This window comes from Vipera berus, assembly GCF_964194415.1.
Source record: "Vipera berus genome assembly, chromosome: 5".
NCBI lineage: Eukaryota > Metazoa > Chordata > Lepidosauria > Squamata > Viperidae > Vipera > Vipera berus.
In genome coordinates this window covers 86926881-86944943 of record NC_138207.1, presented here as the reverse complement: position 1 = coordinate 86944943, position 18063 = coordinate 86926881, and the positions used below count along the sequence as shown (strand labels likewise).

At 39.5% G+C, this 18063-nt stretch overlaps 1 protein-coding gene across 1 annotated transcript; it reads left to right on the top strand.

Moving 5' to 3' along the window:
* Positions 1 to 1196: 1196 nt before the first annotated feature.
* On the top strand, positions 1197 to 12985 carry KIFBP (kinesin family binding protein). The gene is made up of 7 exons (XM_081329043.1): positions 1197 to 1689; positions 3354 to 3452; positions 6334 to 6410; positions 6515 to 6698; positions 8370 to 8454; positions 9634 to 9743; positions 11616 to 12985. The coding sequence occupies exons 1-7, from the start codon at positions 1288 to 1290 to the stop codon at positions 12492 to 12494; spliced, it is 1836 nt and encodes a 611-aa protein (XP_081185169.1). The 5' UTR covers positions 1197 to 1287; the 3' UTR covers positions 12495 to 12985.
* Positions 12986 to 18063: the final 5078 nt, after the last annotated feature.

Sequence of the window (18063 nt, the reverse complement as noted above, 5' to 3'; positions counted from 1 at the left end):
GAGGTAGGTAAAATGAGGACCCAGATTGTTGGGGGCAATTAAGCTGACTTTGTAATAATGCTGCTTGGGGTGTGTGTGTGAAAGCCCTAATAAGCAGGCATATACATAGAATGAAGGCTACTGCTAAGCTTGTAAGCCGCCCTGAGTCTTCGGAGAAGGGCGGGATATAAATGGAATTAAAATTAAAATAAAAATAATTTTTTTTAATTGAAAAGTTTTTCAGTACATTTTATCTTTAACAAAACAAAACCCCTCCCAACCCTTCCCCCTCTTCCCAACCCACCCCAACACCTCCCTCCCTCCCTTTCCCCCCTCCCCGACTTCCCAGAGCTAAATACAAGGTATAAAAGTAAAAACAATCATAATCTACCATATGCAAACAACAATAAGCTATTAAATCTATCGCACTTTAACTCTTATAAAATGACTACAAGCAATATAAATATCACATCAATACTTATTCAAATGCTAAATGAAACTTTAGTCCCATATTTATTCTGGATGTAATCAATCCATTTTTTCCACTCCACAATATATCTCTGTTGCGAATGGTCTTTCAAATACGCTGAGATCTTTGCCATTTCCGCCAGGTTAGAAACTTTTAAAGTCCATTCTTCTATAGTCGGCAGTTCTTCCTTCTTCCAGTATTGCCCTACTAAAAGTCTTGCTGCCGTAATTAAATTCAACATCAACTTAGTGTGCACAACAGTAGTATCAGTAATAATGCCCAGTAAAAACAATTGCGGACAAAACTTTATCCTTTTCTTAAATATCTTCTGCATATTCCACCAGATTTTAATCCAAAATGCTTTAACCTTTTTACAGGTCCACCATATATGAAAGTACGTTGCGTCTTCGCCTCCACACCTCCAACATTTAGGCTGGTAGTTCGGATACATGCTTGCTAATTTTTTAGGATCTAAATGCCACCTATAAAACCATTTTATAAAAGTTCTCTCTTAAATTTAATAAAAATAAAAATCTTAAGTTGTCAAGGTTGGAGCCCCTCGCTCTAGAGGCGACCTTTGAACGAAGGCGTTTCTTTCATAGAGTCCTGGGTTGCCCAGCGACCGTTGCCACGAGCAACGGTTCGCTCTCCCCGCCGCGGCAGCGCCTCCATTTTGACCGAGGGAACCCAGCCGCGGAGTGAACCTCTCCGCGCATGCGCAGCAGTTCAGAGAGCGCGGGGCGGGGGATCGGGCGACGCCAGCCCGGAGAAGCTACCGTTACGAGCGGCGGCGGTAGCGGCGGCGGCGGCTTCGGAGGACGCAACGCGGGGCCGAGCAAATGGCGGCGGAGGCGGCGCCCGAGTGGGCCTCGCTCTGCGAAACTTTCCGCAGCGCCCTCAACCTCTCCTACGTGGAGTCCAAGAAGGACCCGGACACCGAGCCCTACCGCTCCAAGTACGGCGCGCGGGAGCTGCTCGAAGGCCTCAAGCAGCTGCTAGGCGCCGGGGAGGCCGGAGAAGCCGAAGGCGGGAGCGGCCCTGGCGAGGAGGCGGGCGAGGCCGAGGCCGAGCGGCGGCGGCGACGGGCGGTGCGGCTGGCCGCGGTCGAGTACGAGCTGGGGGTGAACCACACCGACACCCAGGAGTGCTCGGCCGGCGAGGAGCACCTGGCCAAGTGCCTGCAGCTGCTGGAGCGGCACCGCCTCTCCCGCCAGTGCGTCTCCCTCTACATCCAGGCCCAGGTGCGGGAAGGCATCGGCAGCACCGGGGGAAGAGGCGGGCGGGCGGGCGGGGATAGTACACAGCTGGGGAAAAGGGAGCTCATTTGGGAAAAGGAGAGAGGGGGAGAAACTGTGGCCGGAGCAGAGCGTCCGATATCCCGCGGGTCTTCAACCTGGCTGAGGAATTCTGGGAGTTGAAGTCCACAAGACCACAAAAAGGACCAAGGTTGAAGACCCCCTGTGATAATAGACCAGGGGTCTTCAAACTTGGCCCTTTTATGACTTGTGGACTTCAACTCCCAGAATTCCTCAGCCAGCTTTGCTGGCTGAGGAATTCTGGGAGTTGAAGTCCACAAGTCATAAAAGGGCCAAGTTTGAAGACCCCTGTAATAGACGGGATGGAGATGCTGTCTTCTGCAAGCTTTTTCCCTTGGCCAGCCAGGGTCAGCCAGCCCGGGGAACTTAAAGTCGCTTTTACTAATTCCCAGAATTTTCCCAATTGGTCAGTTTTGGTCAAGTCGGAAGGCCTGTTTGGAGGAGCGGGCCGCGTTTCGAGGACGCAGTACGAAAAGTGCAAAAAGAAAAGGTGACAGAAAGCACTGCTGGACAGTGAGGCAAAGTTTTGAGACTTGGGTAATAGACTTTAGTCTGTATGAGCTGGTATGTGGCGGAATATGGCAATGTAGATAGTGTTTCAGGGTTGACACGATGCCCTGTTTTCACAGTTTAGTGATGTGCTGTAAGCTTTGACCAGACAGCGGTATTGTCTGATCAGTTACCCGGTGGGATAGATAAAGAGTTTTGGAATTTGCTAATAAGAGACCCAGTGAAAAGGAGTTGGAATTTGTTAATAAGAGACCCAGTGAAAGGGGCTTGGCTCCTTTGCCTCTTTCACAAATCAAAACAAGAACTTTACCATTTAGAATTATTTTTCCCCCCTATTTCATACTGGCAGCCTGCAAAAGAAATATCTATTCCGGCAATATGAGGGTTGGGTGGGGTGGGGGGAATGGTAACAATCTAGCATGCTGTGGCTGCTTCCTGCCATCAGTTCTATGTTTATGTTAGTCATCAAGGAAGTTCAGCTGTTCTATCTAGCACCGTAGACTGGCAATAGAGGGAACGCTAGTACATACTGCTCTGTTGGAAGCAAGCATCATTTCCATTTGCAGCTTAGGAATATCCTGTCCTGCCGAAGGCAGAGTTGAATGAGCTTTATGTTCTGCCTGTTCAGTTAGTCACTGGATCACTCTGGGCAGTCAGGAATTTTATGCATTACATTATTTAAAAAATTCCTTTATTTTGGTATTTCCTGCCAAATAACATTATTGAGCAATAGGAGCCCTTGTTAGTAATGTCCTCTTTAAATTATGCCTCCAGCTACCCAGTATTTTCCTTAAAATTATAGAATTGAAAAGAATATCTGGTGAATATGTTACATAATTTTTAAATTTTTACTGCTCCTGGTAGGTAAAATTGACATTATCCTAGGAGTTGCCCCTAAATAAAACATGAAATGGTTCCAGAACTTGAAATGATTAAAATTTCTGTTCAGTGCAGTTCATACAGAGTTTGTTTCTGAAATGATCCAATATCACTCCTATGTAATTTCAGTTGTAGGTTAACTATTGTGTTCCATTTGTCATTTTAAAAAAAATAACCCATTTGTTCCTCATGTTTTGTAGAATAATTTGGGTATCCTCTGGTCAGAAAGAAACGATATTAAAACAGCACAGACTTATCTGGAATCTGCAGAGGCTTTATATAATCAGTACATGAAAGAGGTAATATGTGAATGAGTTTACTTTATAATTTTGTGGTATTCCTTGGATAGTTATGTGGATGATTGAGTTTTCTGTAAAAATGTTTGCAAAGATTTTTAAACATTTTCCTCTTCTGTCATTCTTTTGAAAATTGATAGTTGAACCTAGCTGAGGTATCAAATGTTGCAGTTGCAAAAATTATTGGCATTTAATCATCAGTGCAAAAAAATGCTTAGAATATTAGGATCAGTGCAACATTAAATTGTATTAGCATTTTAAATATTTTAGCTATTAAAGCATTTCCAAAACAATCTTACCGTTCTCTTTTACTAATTGTATTGAAATATTCTAGTATTGTTGTGTGGCTATAATGCTACAAAGAACAATCAAATTTCATTGTTGCTTTTTTTATAAAGCACTTTCAAATGGGCCACACACACCATGCATTACAAGTAGTTGATTGTGTTATATTGTTGCATTAGCACAGTGGACCTATTATAATCATCTTTGGCTCTATTTATATACGGAGCAACCCCAGGAGACATTTTCAGACAGCAGAAAATTGGTGAATGAATGCATATGAATGTAGAAAATATTTCACTTGGTTTGTGTTATTGTTCAGTCTTTATGTATCTGAATTTTCCTTCAAGGAACACACCAATTCTTTGACTATAGTTTTAATTGGTTCTCTGCCAGGCTTCATCTTTTATTTGAGTTTACTCATTAGTGGTCATTTCCATACGAGATCTGTTATTATCCTGATGTCATTTTCACTGCATAGAAGTGTATCCGAGTTCAACAGGATCACGTCTCATTGGATGCTCCCTAGTAAAGGTTAATAAAGCATTCCATCTGGACCTTCTGTTTTTCTTTTCTTTCACAAATGCTCAGCCTGCCTTTCATTCTGGTGGATTACCAAGCCACATAACATTATGTTATTCAACTCATCAGTCCAGCTAGTCCTCGAGTTACAACAGTTCAAAGTTACGGTGCCGTTGAAAAAAGTGACTTATGACTATTTTTCACACTTACGTTCAATGCAGCATCCCCATGGCCATGTGATCAAAATTCAGATGTTTGATAACCGACTCCTATTTATGACGGTGGCAGTGTCCCAGAGTCATGTGATCACCTTTTGCCCCCTGACAAGCAAAGTCGATGGGGAAGCCACAGGTTTTTTTATTTATTTATTTTTTATTTTTATTCCATTTATATCCCGCCCTTCTCCGAAGACTCAGGGCGGCTTACAAGCTTAGCCTTCATTCTATGTATATGCCTGCTTATTAGGGCTTTCACACACACCCCAAGCGGCATTATTACAAAGTCAGCTTAATTGCCCCCAACAGTCTGGGTCCTCATTTTACCTACCTCGGAAGGATGGAAGGCTGAGTCAACCTTGAGCCTGGTGGGATGCGAACCTGCACTAATTGCAGGCAGCTGGTGTTACTTAAGGAGGCATTAGCCCACTGCTCCACCAAGGCTCCAAGGTTCACTTTGCAACCTCCTAACTAACTTAATAGCTGCAGTGATTCAGAAACACTGTGGCTAGAAGAGGTCATAAAATGGGGCAAAACTCACTTAACAACTGTCTTGCTTAGCAGTGGAAATTTTGGGCTCAATTATGGTTGTAAGTTTAGGACTATCTGTAAAGTATTGGAATGCAGCAACCCAAATTTTTTAAAAGCCTGTAATTTATGTAGGTTTTGTCAGTTCTCCTTTGTTTGAATAAGGAAGAGAGAGTATATGTTAAACCTCTATGGCTAGCAGCATATGCTATGCAATAAAGCTCAGTCATTGGATGGGTAGAAGAGCCAGTGTTGTGTTTTCTCTCTTGTTTTTTTTAAATTGCTTTGTGTTTTAGTTAGTGTCTTTAACTATTGTTAGCTGCCCAGGGTCCTGAATTTGAGATGGGCAGTCATATAAATTGAAATAATATTTTTCTCCTGAAAAGAAACAATTGAATTTTCTTTAATTTCTGCTATTTCATTTCGTTATACATTTGGAATGATTCCTTAGAGCAGGGGTCTTCCAAACTTGGCAACTTTAAGACTTGTGGACTTCAACATTCTGGGAGTTGAAGTCCACAAGTCTTTTTTTTTATGAAGGATTTTATTGAATTTTATAGCGTTAGGGATAAAATAGGATCGGGTTAGGGATTAGGGGTTAGGGTGGGGTTGGGATCAGGATTGGGGTTGGGATTAGGACAGGGTTGGGATCAACGTTGGGGTTGTCCCCCAATAACACTTTCATTCTTTAGCAAACAGGCTGTTGTCCGGATACATATGTTCAGTTAACAATAGTTAATATAGTAATAAATGACTGTAGAAAATGTAATAAACAATAATCAAAAACAGTATCAGTTAATCAATACATGTCATTCTTCTTACTAGTTTACATTCAAAATAACATATCACATTCATTTCTCACTAGTTCGTTTTCCTAACTATTGATAAAAATTATCCCATGTACTGTAATAGACTGAACCTTCTTTCTCTTTGGTCTCTAACGTCAGTCTATCAATTTCTGCACATTCTAAGATTTTCTTAATTAAAACCTCTTCAGTTGATAAGTTTTCATTTTTCCAGTATTGGGCAAATGCTATTCTCGCTGCTGTCAGTACATGCAATATTAAGTATTCATTCTCCTCCTAATTAGATCCTAATATTCCTAACAAAAACAATTCTGGCTTAAATTCTATCTGTCTTTTAGTCATCTTTTCCAACCATGTATGTATCTTAACCCAAAACTTAAAAGTCTTAAAGTTGCCAAGTTTGAAGACCCCTGCCGTAGAGCGTCTCCTAGTTATAAACTGGTTTTGCTGCAGTACCCAGATGCAGCCAGCAGAGGGAGCACAAGCTTGCTAGACCTTCATATTACCTTCAGCACTTGCTATGTTTTGCAGAATGGGAACCCTCCACTTGATTCCAGCGAACATTTCATGACAGAAGAGAAACTCTCAGATCAAGAACGATCAAAAAGGTGGGTGAACATACAATGGTGGGTTGCAGGGCGGGCGAACATACAATGGAAATTGGTGAAAGAGTTTATTGCTTATCATTAAAACTAAGACACTGTTTCCCCAGGTTTGAGAAAGTCTATACGCATACACTGTATTATCTGGCCCAAGTCTACCAACACCTGGAAATGACTGAGAAAGCTGCACAGTATTGCCACACCACTCTCAAACGCCAGCTGGAGTATAGTGGCTACTACCCAATAGAATGGGCCCTCAATGCAGCCATTTTGTCTCAATACTATCTCACCAAGGTAATTATTTCAGTGTTTTCTCCTGCATATCTTATTTGTCAAATCAAAATATTGAAATGAAAATGATCCTTATTGGCAGGCATTTAGATTCCGTATGGATTCGCCTGGTTAAACTGGATTGCTGTTAAAATTACTTTATCAAGCAAATAGATCCGACATTGATTTTCAGTTACATAACTTGTTTACCTACATTTGAGCAAGCTGATTCAATAATGCATAATAATTAGACATATCCAATAAGTAGCTATGAAATCTCAAAATAAGTTTCATACTGTTTTTATTCATTTTTATTTGTTGAGAAAGAGTTTCCTTCAGCCTTGGCGCACTTGCTTACTGTTAAAGGATATTAAAGGATATAGCCTTAGTGGAGCAGTGGGCTAATGCCTCCTTAAGTAACACCAGCTGCCTGCAATTAGTGCAGGTTCGCATCCCACCAGGCTCAAGGTTGACTCAGCCTTCCATCCTTCCGAGGTAGGTAAAATGAGGACCCAGATTGTTGGGGGCAATTAAGCTGAGTTTGTAATAATGCCGCTTGGGGTGTGTGTGAAAGCCCTAATAAGCAGGCATATACATAGAATGAAGGCTACTGCTAAGCTTGTAAGCCGCCCTGAGTCTTCGGAGAAGGGCGGGATATAAATGGAATAAAAATAAAAATAAATAAATAAATAAATAATCAGCGTAGTGGGTTTTATTTTAAGACTGTGATATAAGAATAGATGCATATATTTATGTCCACATACCCTTACACACGGATCAGTAAAATATTGCTACAGAAATTATCTTAAATTTTAGGATTCAGGAAGCATGTTCTATCTCCCAAAAGTTAGAGAAGGGAACCAGAGGACTTAAATCTTACTGACAGATGAAATGATAGTCTTTTCCAACTCTCTTATTCTTGACAAAAACGGCTGCAAGTTGCCCATGTTCACATATGGTGCCCCCCCTTTCTATGACGCCCCAAGACATGTTTGGATTGCACCAATCATTTCCAAATAAGAGGGCCAAGATTGTGTGTATTGTTTTTAAGGGACACTAAACTTACACTTACAAATCAGGTGGCCAATTTTTTTTAACAAGCAAAACGGCAGTGCATATTTTTTGATTATACATGTTGTTTTATTCTCCCATTATTTTTCCCTTTCTTAATAACTAATTATTGTATTAAACCATTCTTTCTTTCGCTGTATTTTTTTATTGTAAAGACTGGTCAAAGATTAATCAAAGACCATAATAAAGATTATTGCCAAAAGTGCTGTAAGGCTGAAGCATAGTGCTTCCTTGTCTATGATCGAGTCTCATTGGAACAGAGTGAAATTTATTTCTAGGCAATTATAGGATTGTAATGTAAGGCTATGCCCTTTTAGAGTCTCTGGCTTTTGTGGAAGTGAAAGTTATACTCAGTAACGTCTAAGTAACAAAAGGTTGATGGTGACAAGCGTATAAGAAGTACTTTTTTCATTTTTGAATGATACTCTCTTTTGGAGCAATATTTATGCAGGCATAATTTCATTAGCTGTTTGGTGTTTTTTTTAGCACTCAGTGCTATAAGGTCAAAAGCGACATGGTAGGCCTTCCAATTTCAGAGCACTAATATTTAACTGTTACAATTAAATGAAAATTAGGAGCGTATTATGGCCCAGAAACAAGCACTGTTTTATCATTTCCCCACAGCAATGTTTCATGGAATCTAGGCATTGTTTAGCCGCTGCCAGTGTCATCTTTGGCGAAGCTGGACACGTGCCATCTGCAGAGGACAGTAAGTAACCTCATTCTAGTTTCAACTGGGGTGATTTTGATTTTGGCTTGGTGTCAATGCTAAATGCCTGACTTTCTTTTCATGGCTTCAGTCCCGGGGTCTTCAAACTTGGCCCTTTTATGACTTGTGGACTTTAACTCCCAGAATTCCTCAGCCAGGCCTCCTGGCTGAGGAATTCTGGGAGTTGAAGTCCACAAGTCATAAAAGGGCCAAGTTTGAAGACCTCTGCTTCAGTCATTGTTCCCCTTCATTCTTGTCTGTAACCCAGTCAGTTTCACTATCCATTTGATTTTTGTGAGATGAAAATGAGGTTTCAGTTCAGAAAAAAAGTAGAAACATCTCCTTGTACTAAACTAAAATTTCCATGGATAGCTTGTAAATGTGTTTGCCCCTACTGTTTCTCTTGCATCAGCCAGTAAGAGTAAAAACAGTCAGACATTGCAGTAGCAACTTGAGAGGAAATTTCACATGCGCCAGACCTGCTCTGCTAGACCATTTCCTCTGAAATCTTCCCTGGCCCAGAGATTAAGTAACAGGATAGTGTTTGCGGTGAAGGGAAACTCATACTATATGCTTTTGGCTATCCCTAGTAATTTTAACATTATCTTAAATGTTCAGGTACATTAAGAAGGTTGGTGAAGAAGGTTTTTAATGTTAGTCTTATATCTTCGTGAAGGTTTTGGCATAGATTTAGGCTACTACCAGGCTAGTGTTAAGGGGGAAATGGCTTTGTTGTGTTGCCTTTAGGCAGAAAGAAGGAAAAAAACCCCATTTGATAGGTTCCTTTGCTAGTATAATTTGTTTGTAATACACTCCGCTCCTTTTATTTTTATTTTTTTACTTAAGAGGCGTGTGGAGATAGAAATTGATTTAAATCATTTTAACCCTATTAGGAAAACTATGTTTCACTTCTAAATTGTGATTATATCCAGGCTTTCCCCTAATGGAAATTAGCAGAGCCAAGGAAGTGGCATGAAATTGATCAATCTTAATATATGGAACAGCTTCAGAATCAGATTTTGGCTACACGTTAGCCTTTCTTTATAAATATTGTCTAGCTATTAAGAGTGAAAGTTGGAAACTTGAAATGATAACTTGTTCTTTTCTTGAGAAATCTCTTCCAGGTCTAGCGAGGAGGTAGCTTAATGTATGCTATTATTTTTTTTAAAAAAAAATTAGATGAATCAGAACAAGACCAGCAAGATCTTCGACAGAAAAAAGCTGAGATTGCGAGGTGTTGGATTAAATACTGTTTGAACCTGTTACAGGGGGCCCGAAAGCTGCTTGAGGTATGAAAGGGAACATATGCAAATAACTGTGATTTTTATTGTTGCTGTTTACTGTTGTAACTAACCCTACATAATTACACATCTCTTACTGAAACTGAAGCCTTAAAACAGAGAGGGAGCCTATTTTATCCTAGCCCTACATTACTTTAAGGCTAATTTTCGGCAATAGTTCTGTACCAGTGGGTGGGTCAGGACAAAGGGGCAAAAATGTGAATGTAAAATTCAGTTTTTCTCATATGTGAAGCTTATTCTCATATCTTACATGCGTATGAATATACTGCTATTAAGAATAGCACAAACATCTCATTCAAAACTCTTCTCGCAGCAGCAGAAGCAGACATTACCCAAAAAACTTGTTTGCTTTGGGAAGAGATATCAGTGGAGCAGAAATAAATGTTAGGGCTTTTATTATTATTATTATTATTATTATTATTATTATTATTATTATTATTATTATTATTATTATTATTATTTTTAAAAAAGGGTGGGGGAATCCTATTCATTTCCTTGAGAAGTTTGTTCCAAGCCTAATTTTTCAGGCGGACAATAAGGGGAGGATATGGGCCAATTTTGGATTCTTGTGTGCCACAAATTGCTCATCTCTGAGGTATCTGTTATATCTACAAAGATAGGAACTAATTGTCAGGTGCTAGAAACCGTGGCCTTTAAAATTACATATGGCCTTTTTTCCCCCAGTATCAAACTCTTTAATTGTGTGTCAAGTACAAAAAAGACAGCATTGAGTACAGTTAAAAGAAAAATATACGAATGTGTGACGGTAGATTTTGCCCATTCTATTACTTTTGAGTTTAAAGAGATATTTTAAATTATTTTTGGTTTCACCCAAATAATTAGACCCAGTTTCTTCGTGGGATATTATGCTTGGCTGATTCTGCCTCTAAATGTGCATCTAGAAACTGAAAAAGAAGCCAAAAGGGCTGCGAGATTGTATAACTGTGCTATGTGCACCTAAAGCAAATCACTCTTAACAAAAGTACTGCTTGCTTATTAAAGGATTGGCTATGTTTGAACATAATGGTGATGCAGCCATTACCAAATTAACTCACACTCCTTGGATTGCTTTCCTGGCCCCTGCTAATAGCAGGCATAGACAACAACTGCTCCCTCTGTAATTTGTTTCCCAAGTCAGATAAAAGAGAAGTTTTGGATTATTTCTGTTGAAAAATTGGAAAGATTGGGAAAGGATCATATTTGAATATCTAGTACAAGGCACTCCGGCTGAGGAATTCTGGGAGTTGAAGTCCTCAAGTCATAAAAGGGGCAGGTTTGAAGACCCCTGATCTAGTACATACAACACGATAAATGGATTGTGGCTTCAGGTGGAACCAGGGGCCACAACCAAAGCAGCAGGCATTAGGCAGGATTCATTCAAAATTGTTAATTTCTTTTGAGGCAGGATGGATACTTGTCAGGCTACCAAAATGTATTTCTGAGTATCTGGGCAGATGTGAACATGTCAGCATTTCACAAATATTCCCATACACTACAAATGTGAAGGGCACTGTTAATATGAGATTTGCCTTTAGATGTAATCTATTACAAGTTTTAATTCATCCATTTTAGTTGTTATCTATGGTAATTCAAGTGACGTCTGAAAAACTAGTTTGTAATACATAGAGAACTGTTGCAAAGCTTAGCTGTAGATTCTTTCAAATTGCAAATGAAAAGAGAGGAAACTCCTTGTGGGAGAAGAAAAAAATATATGTTGGAATTAGTCTGATTGAAGTTATAAACAATTGGCATGGTCTTTCATCATACTGAGAACTTACAAGCTGTTCTTATGTAAGGAATGAATCCCTCAGTTCTGTGACATTCAAACCATTACTTAAAAATCATTTCTGCTGATTTTAGGACAACATTGGGGAGCTGGATCCAGACAGGCAAGTGGAAGTGAGAGCGCAGCAGGAAAAAGAGGAGGATGAGAAGGAGAAAGGAAGAAAGAAGGCCGTTCTTTTTGGAACTAGTGACTTGTGTGATTCTATTTTGGCCATGGAAGAGAAAGTGAGTTGCGTGTTTCCGTTAGACTTCAAAGAAGCCAGAGAAGTCTTCTTAGTAGGTCAGAACTATGTCCATGAAGCAAAAGAGTTCTTCCAGGTAGATGGGTATGTCACTGATCATATTGAAATTGTCCAAGACCACAGTGCTTTATTTAAAGTGCTGGCTTTCTTTGAAGAAGATTTTGAGAGGCGTTGCAAGATGCATAAGCGTAGGGTCGATATGCTGGAGCCTCTGTACTCAGGCTTAAATCCTCAGTACTATCTGCTGCTGAGTAGGCAACTTCAGTTTGAATTGGCAGATACCTATTACGAGATGATGGATTTAAAAGTCGCCATTGGCAATAAACTAGAGGAGCTTGATTCCCACACCGTAAAGAAAATAAATTCACTTGCTCAGATGGCGATAAAATTCTATGAACTCTTCTTAGATTCACTGAGGAACCCTGATAAGATTTTCCCAGAGATCCTTGAGGAGGATGTTCTTCGGCCTGCAATGGTGGCCAAATTTCACATTGCCCGCCTTTATGGCAAGCTTATTACTGCAGATGGCAAAAAGCAGTTGGAGAATATGCAGACCTCCTTGGAATATTACTCATTTCTAGTAGATTACTGCGAGAAGCACGCAGATGCCGTCCAAGCTATTGAAACTGAGCTAGAACTGAGTAAAGAAATGGTTGGTCTCCTCCCAGCCAGAATGGAAAGGCTAAGAGCAAAGCTTTCAACTGTCACCTAACTTCTTTTATTTCCACGGCAGTGTGCAATATTAACATGTCTGTCTAAAGAGAGAGTGTCGCTTACGACAGTTTCTTTGTAGTAATCCAACACCTTTTTTTCCAAATACCTGGTGGGACAGGCAGCATGGAACCTGTTTCAGACTGACAACTGTCCAATGTAGTTGCTCTCCCACACTTCAATATTAAATATACAGTGAATGGTCAACTGATGCTCTGTACTGTTTGCACCCTTCTGACACGCAAGCCTTCCTGCCTTATATTTTTCTCCTTCCACTGCATGGCTAGTTTCCAGCTGCAGTGTTGTTTTCCAGCTGTTTCCTATACTAGGGAACGTTTTGTACAGTCCTAGCTATCACTGTAACCTAGGCACTTGGCTGTGTGGCACTGATCGAGATTTAGATTTAAGATTTTTTGTTAACAAATCACTAATTTAATTGTGTCATTTTTGTATATGTTGTCCTTCTATCCCCATAAATAAACATAACTTGATGGCAAATTCTCTTGGCATCTTTTGTGTGCAAGTTAATCTGTTCGCAGCAATGGAAACCTTCTCTTAATTTCTTGATTTTTTTTCTCCACATTGAGATTTTAATATTCTCTTCAGCTATAGGTTGGGGCCTTTTGTCACTGTTCCCTAAATTTTACAAATAATTGTTCATTTGTTCTCATTTTGCATAATTCTGTCCAAGGGATAGATATTTAAAGGAGGGAGGAAGAGAGAGAAATTGATTGGAAAAAGCCTCACCTTAGATCCTTGGGAATCTCATTTTTAATTGGTAAATTATTTATTTATAAACCCTCCCAATGCTGGAAAGAAAAGTGGGAGTATAGAGTTTTATATTGTGTAGTTACATTTCAAGTTAAGATGTTTCTCGCATATTTATTCCAATTTTCTAGAAATTGATCTTATTGCTCAAATGCTTATATTGCACAGATATCCGACTATGCTGAAGTTAAGAGTAATAGGCTCTTAGCCCATAATGCAAACATCCCGGGGAAATATAGAACCTTGATTGACTCTAACATAGATGGACTGGAAGGTTCTATAAGGGAAAAAGAACGAGAAGTAGATTTCCCTGGCCAGCACCCCCCACCCCCCACCAATATTTATAGAGAGACGGCAGCTCCGATCACGCTTTGCTCGCACAAGCACGAAGCCGAAGACACCATCCTGAAGATGACGAGTGGGACCTCGCCGAAACGTCGCCAAGACACTCTCAATCTTACATGGGAAAAGACCCGAATATATATATATATATGTCTTTGTAGTCACAAACAGAAGCAGACGATTACAGATTTGTTCAAATTATAACAATGTAAAAGGGTGTTCCATAGAGGACTATAAAGGAGATTCCCAAGGCTCTGCCAGGCCATAAGAGAGTGCTCATCTGCTCCTACAGTATATTGTGCAGGCAGCTCTGCTCTAAAGAGTTGTAAGTTGTATAAAACAAAGTGCGAGTACTGAGGACATAAAGATTGGAGGCAAAATGTATTAGATGTTAAACAAGAATAAAAAAACTAAACGTTCCCGCCAGGGCAACCAACAGCCTCCTGACTTAACATCCCACCCCCTTCCTAGCCCAGCATGGAAGAGCCACGTCTTCATGGTCGTCTGATGGCTACAATAGTAAGCCGAGTCAATTCTGAGACTGTTACAAAGATGGAACAAACCCATTTTCTTTTCTCAGTTCCCCACCTCTTCCTCTGTTTTCAAAAGACAAGTAGTTTTTCTCTCTTGCAGGAGTTTGGGACAGCTAATTTGCCCGTTTGTGTGATCTCTGGCCTGATCAGATAGCTTGAATGTCTACTAAGATTTAGATGCTGCTATCAGCAACTGTAGGGCTGGGGACTCTGATCATCCTCGGAAAAGATAACATTCTCCAAGTGCTATGCAAGTGTTTAGATGTTTCCTTTAGTCCAGGGAACCTAAAGAACAAGAGGGGCCCACATGCTATAGATTAAGGGAGCTGAAACAATAATGCCTTAACTTTTTCCAGGGGAGGTGAAAAGTACCTCAGTAGCTAGGAAGGATTTTTATTCCTTTTGTTAAGATACTCGTACGCTCAACCGATTGAGCAGGGATGCACAAAATGATTCACCTACAACCAGTTGTCTGCGCAAAATACCTGGTTTGGAGTGGCTTGCCTCCAAACTGAAATATGAAAATTTGGTCCAGATGGAGAACGAAATGTTTTCTTCTGGCTGCAAATGGTTGTTCCAGGCAAAACTTCTACAAGCATGGTACAAAGACAGGATTGAAGGTTGCCTTGGTGACAGCAAGTATTAGTGATATTAATGTTGATTGGGGAAGGGGGACAGCAAGATGACTGAAGGAAGGCAGGAAGACAATGGAAGTCCTGGGAAGACTGACATGCTCGGAGTGATGGAGACCATCAAGGAATAGGGACGTAGGCCATGGCCAAGGCAATAGTGGCAGTTGTAGAAGGAAAGGGGAAGAGCAAAGCCCAGCTCTGTGAAATCCCTTCAGGAACTCTAGTTTTCATTTTGGCTAAAATCTAGAACAGCAGCAACCACTGGTTTTATTTCTGACTACTGAATTAAAACAGCACTTCTGATATGGAATGTGCTTGTCTCAGATTTGGAACAGAATGCATTTTCTGTTTTATGTGTGCCCCTACTACTGAGGTGTGGCTTTTATGTTCATCAAAGCTTTGAGCGTTGAGTACGCAAGAAGCTGCAACCAAATGTTATCACCAAATCTTTTACACATTTTGTCGAATTCATGATATGTTTTAATTATTTAGGATATTATGTTTTCACTTATATATGAAATCAACATTTCTTAATGTAGGATCTACTGGTAAAGTCAATTTGAATAATTCATATATAACCCACTAACCAGATAATAACAGTTCCCAATGAATCAACGCCACACTGCTTTTGTGCCTGTTTCAAAATTTTCATCAAACTAATCTGCACTGATAAATGTGTAAATTTCAAAACAGTGAACAGCTATTTTACATGTAGTTTCTCCCCGCAGTAGCATACTCTAGCGTGTTGTTTAGCCTACTTCCTGTTTGCTCACACTATTTCTCATAGATAAATATGATAGTTTATCAGGCATAACACATACACTTCTTGTTAATCAAAAAATCTATCAATATTTAAGGGCAGCTATGCTGTCTGCTGGGGGGGGGGTTGACTTGAGCGTTCAATATTTCTTTATTAATTTTTCCAGATTTTTTTATTTTTGGGTAAGCTACTGTATGTGCACATTTTTTTATTGCTTTTCTGTAAACAGGTGGCATTCTTCTGAACAGAAAAGCTTTTGATCCAATGTATCATTTCCATTGGTGGAAGGAAGGAGGAACTTTACCAAATCTTCATTTTCCTTTGACCTCATTTTTTTAGCTACAATTGAAAGGTTTAAATTTCAGCTATGATAGTAGGATGAACACAAAACTGAGGTGTACAATTAACATTAACATTTAAATGTGAGCAAACACCAATTCTGAATTCATTATTTTAAAAAATGAAGCAAATATCACAGTTGTTTTTCTTATTTTAAATTTCAAAATTTGAAATCAAAAGTCTTGCTCGTTTTGATTGTGGCAGAATCTGCATACTATGGAAACTCTTAAGTTTAACTGGGTGAAACAGTGCATCATGGTGCAATTTTTTTTCAGCCAAGAAACATAAAAAATGCATAACTTACAGAATGTGCCCAAAATCCATGACTTTTATAGAATTGATGTTTGGCAAATTTTATAAAACATTTTAGGACATAAAATTATCATTAGGCATTTTATGACATAAAATGTCAAAAAACATTTCCTGTGGTCAACTCAGGTGTCTGATTTCTATGGAGTTCAATATAGACTACTTTCAACTCTGATTATCTCTCTGAATTTTTAAGAACTTTTCAAGTACATTAGAAGTTCTACCATTGTTGAAGGCATTGAGGAATCTGGCAATGAAATACCTCTGAAATGATGACCTGACAGGTCACATGGGTGGCTTAGGATATACATCAAAACAGATAAACAGATAAATAAATACAGATTGGGTGAGGCCTGGCTTAAAAACTGTAACTGTGAGAGGGACCTTGGAGTCCTAGTGGATGTTCACTTGACTATGAGCCAGCAGTATGCAGCAGCAACCAAAAAAGCTAATACAATCCTGGGTTGTATAAACAGACATAGAATCAAGATCACACAAAGCACTAGTACCGCTTTTCAAAGCCCTAGTAAGAACACACCTGGAATACTGCAGCCAATTTTGGCCACCCTATCTCAGAAAAGATTTTGAGAGTTTGGAAAAAATTCAGAGAAGAGCAACTAAGATGAACAAAGGCCTGGAGGCTAAAACCTATGAAGAATGGCTGCGGGACTTGAGTTTGACTAGTCTAATGAAAAGAAGAAATAGGGGCAACATGATAGCAGTATTCCAGTATCTGAGGCAAGGCAGAGGGGGGTTGTTCACCAGACCACCAGCGGGAAGGACAAGAAACAATGGTTGGAAACTGATGGAGAGGAGCAACCTGGAATTAAGAAGAAACTTCCTGACAGTGAGGTCAATCAACCAGTGGAACAGCTTACCCCCAGAAATCATGGGTGCACTATCACTAGAGATCTTTAAGAAGAGACTGGACAATCACCTGTCTGAGGTGGTGTAGGTTCTCCTGCTTGAGCAGGGGGCTGGATTAGAAGACCTTCAAGGTCCCTTCCAGATTCTATTCTTCTATTCTATTCTATTCTATTCTTCTATTCTATTCTATTCTATTCTATTCTATTCTATTCTATTCTATTCTATTCTATTCTATTCTATTCTATTCTATTCTATTCTATTCTATTCTATTATTCTATTCTATTCTATTCTATTCTATTCTATTCTATTCTATTCTATTCTATTCTATTCTATTCTATTCTATTCTATTCTTCTATTCTATTCTATTCTATTCTATTCTATTCTATTCTATTCTATTCTATTCTATTCTATTCTATTCTATTCTATTCTATTCTATTCTATTCTATTCTATTCTATTCTAAACTGACCCCTGGCAAAAATTGTAAACCTGTAAGTTAAAATAACAGTTAATACAAGATAAAACCCCACTTTAATGCTCACTGTTTAGTATAATATGATAGCCATCAATTTCTGATAAGTCTAATAACCACTTTCTATATCAATATATTTATTTATTTTTTTTTTTATTTTAATTCCATTTATATCCCGCCCTTCTCCGAAGACTCAGGGTGGCTTACAAACTTAGCAGTAGCCTTCATTCTATGTATATGCCTGCTTATTAGGGCTTTCACACACACACCCAAGCGGCATTATTACAAAGTCAGCTTAATTGCCCCAAGTCATTGATACATGACTTGCGTTAATCTACCACATAGCATCATGGGTCAATTGCACTGTTGATGTAGGTCATCATCAGATATAGTAAGAACTTTTGGAATAACATTATCATTGTTGTTGTTAGTTGCGAAGTCGTGTCCGACCCATCGCGACCCTATGGACAATGTTCCTCCAGGCTTTCCTGTCCTCTACCATCTTCTGGAGTCCATTTAAGCTCACGCCTACTGCTTCAGTGACTCCATC

Bases quoted from the DNA above. Each gene is read 5' to 3' on its own strand.
- KIFBP (XM_081329043.1), top strand. From the start codon at position 1,288: ATGGCGGCGGAGGCGGCGCCCGAGTGGGCCTCGCTCTGCGAAACTTTC. The intron at 6,411-6,514 runs GTGGGTGAACAT...CTGTTTCCCCAG, and splicing joins GATCAAGAACGATCAAAAAG to GTTTGAGAAAGTCTATACGC. The intron at 9,744-11,615 runs GTATGAAAGGGA...TGCTGATTTTAG, and splicing joins GGGCCCGAAAGCTGCTTGAG to GACAACATTGGGGAGCTGGA.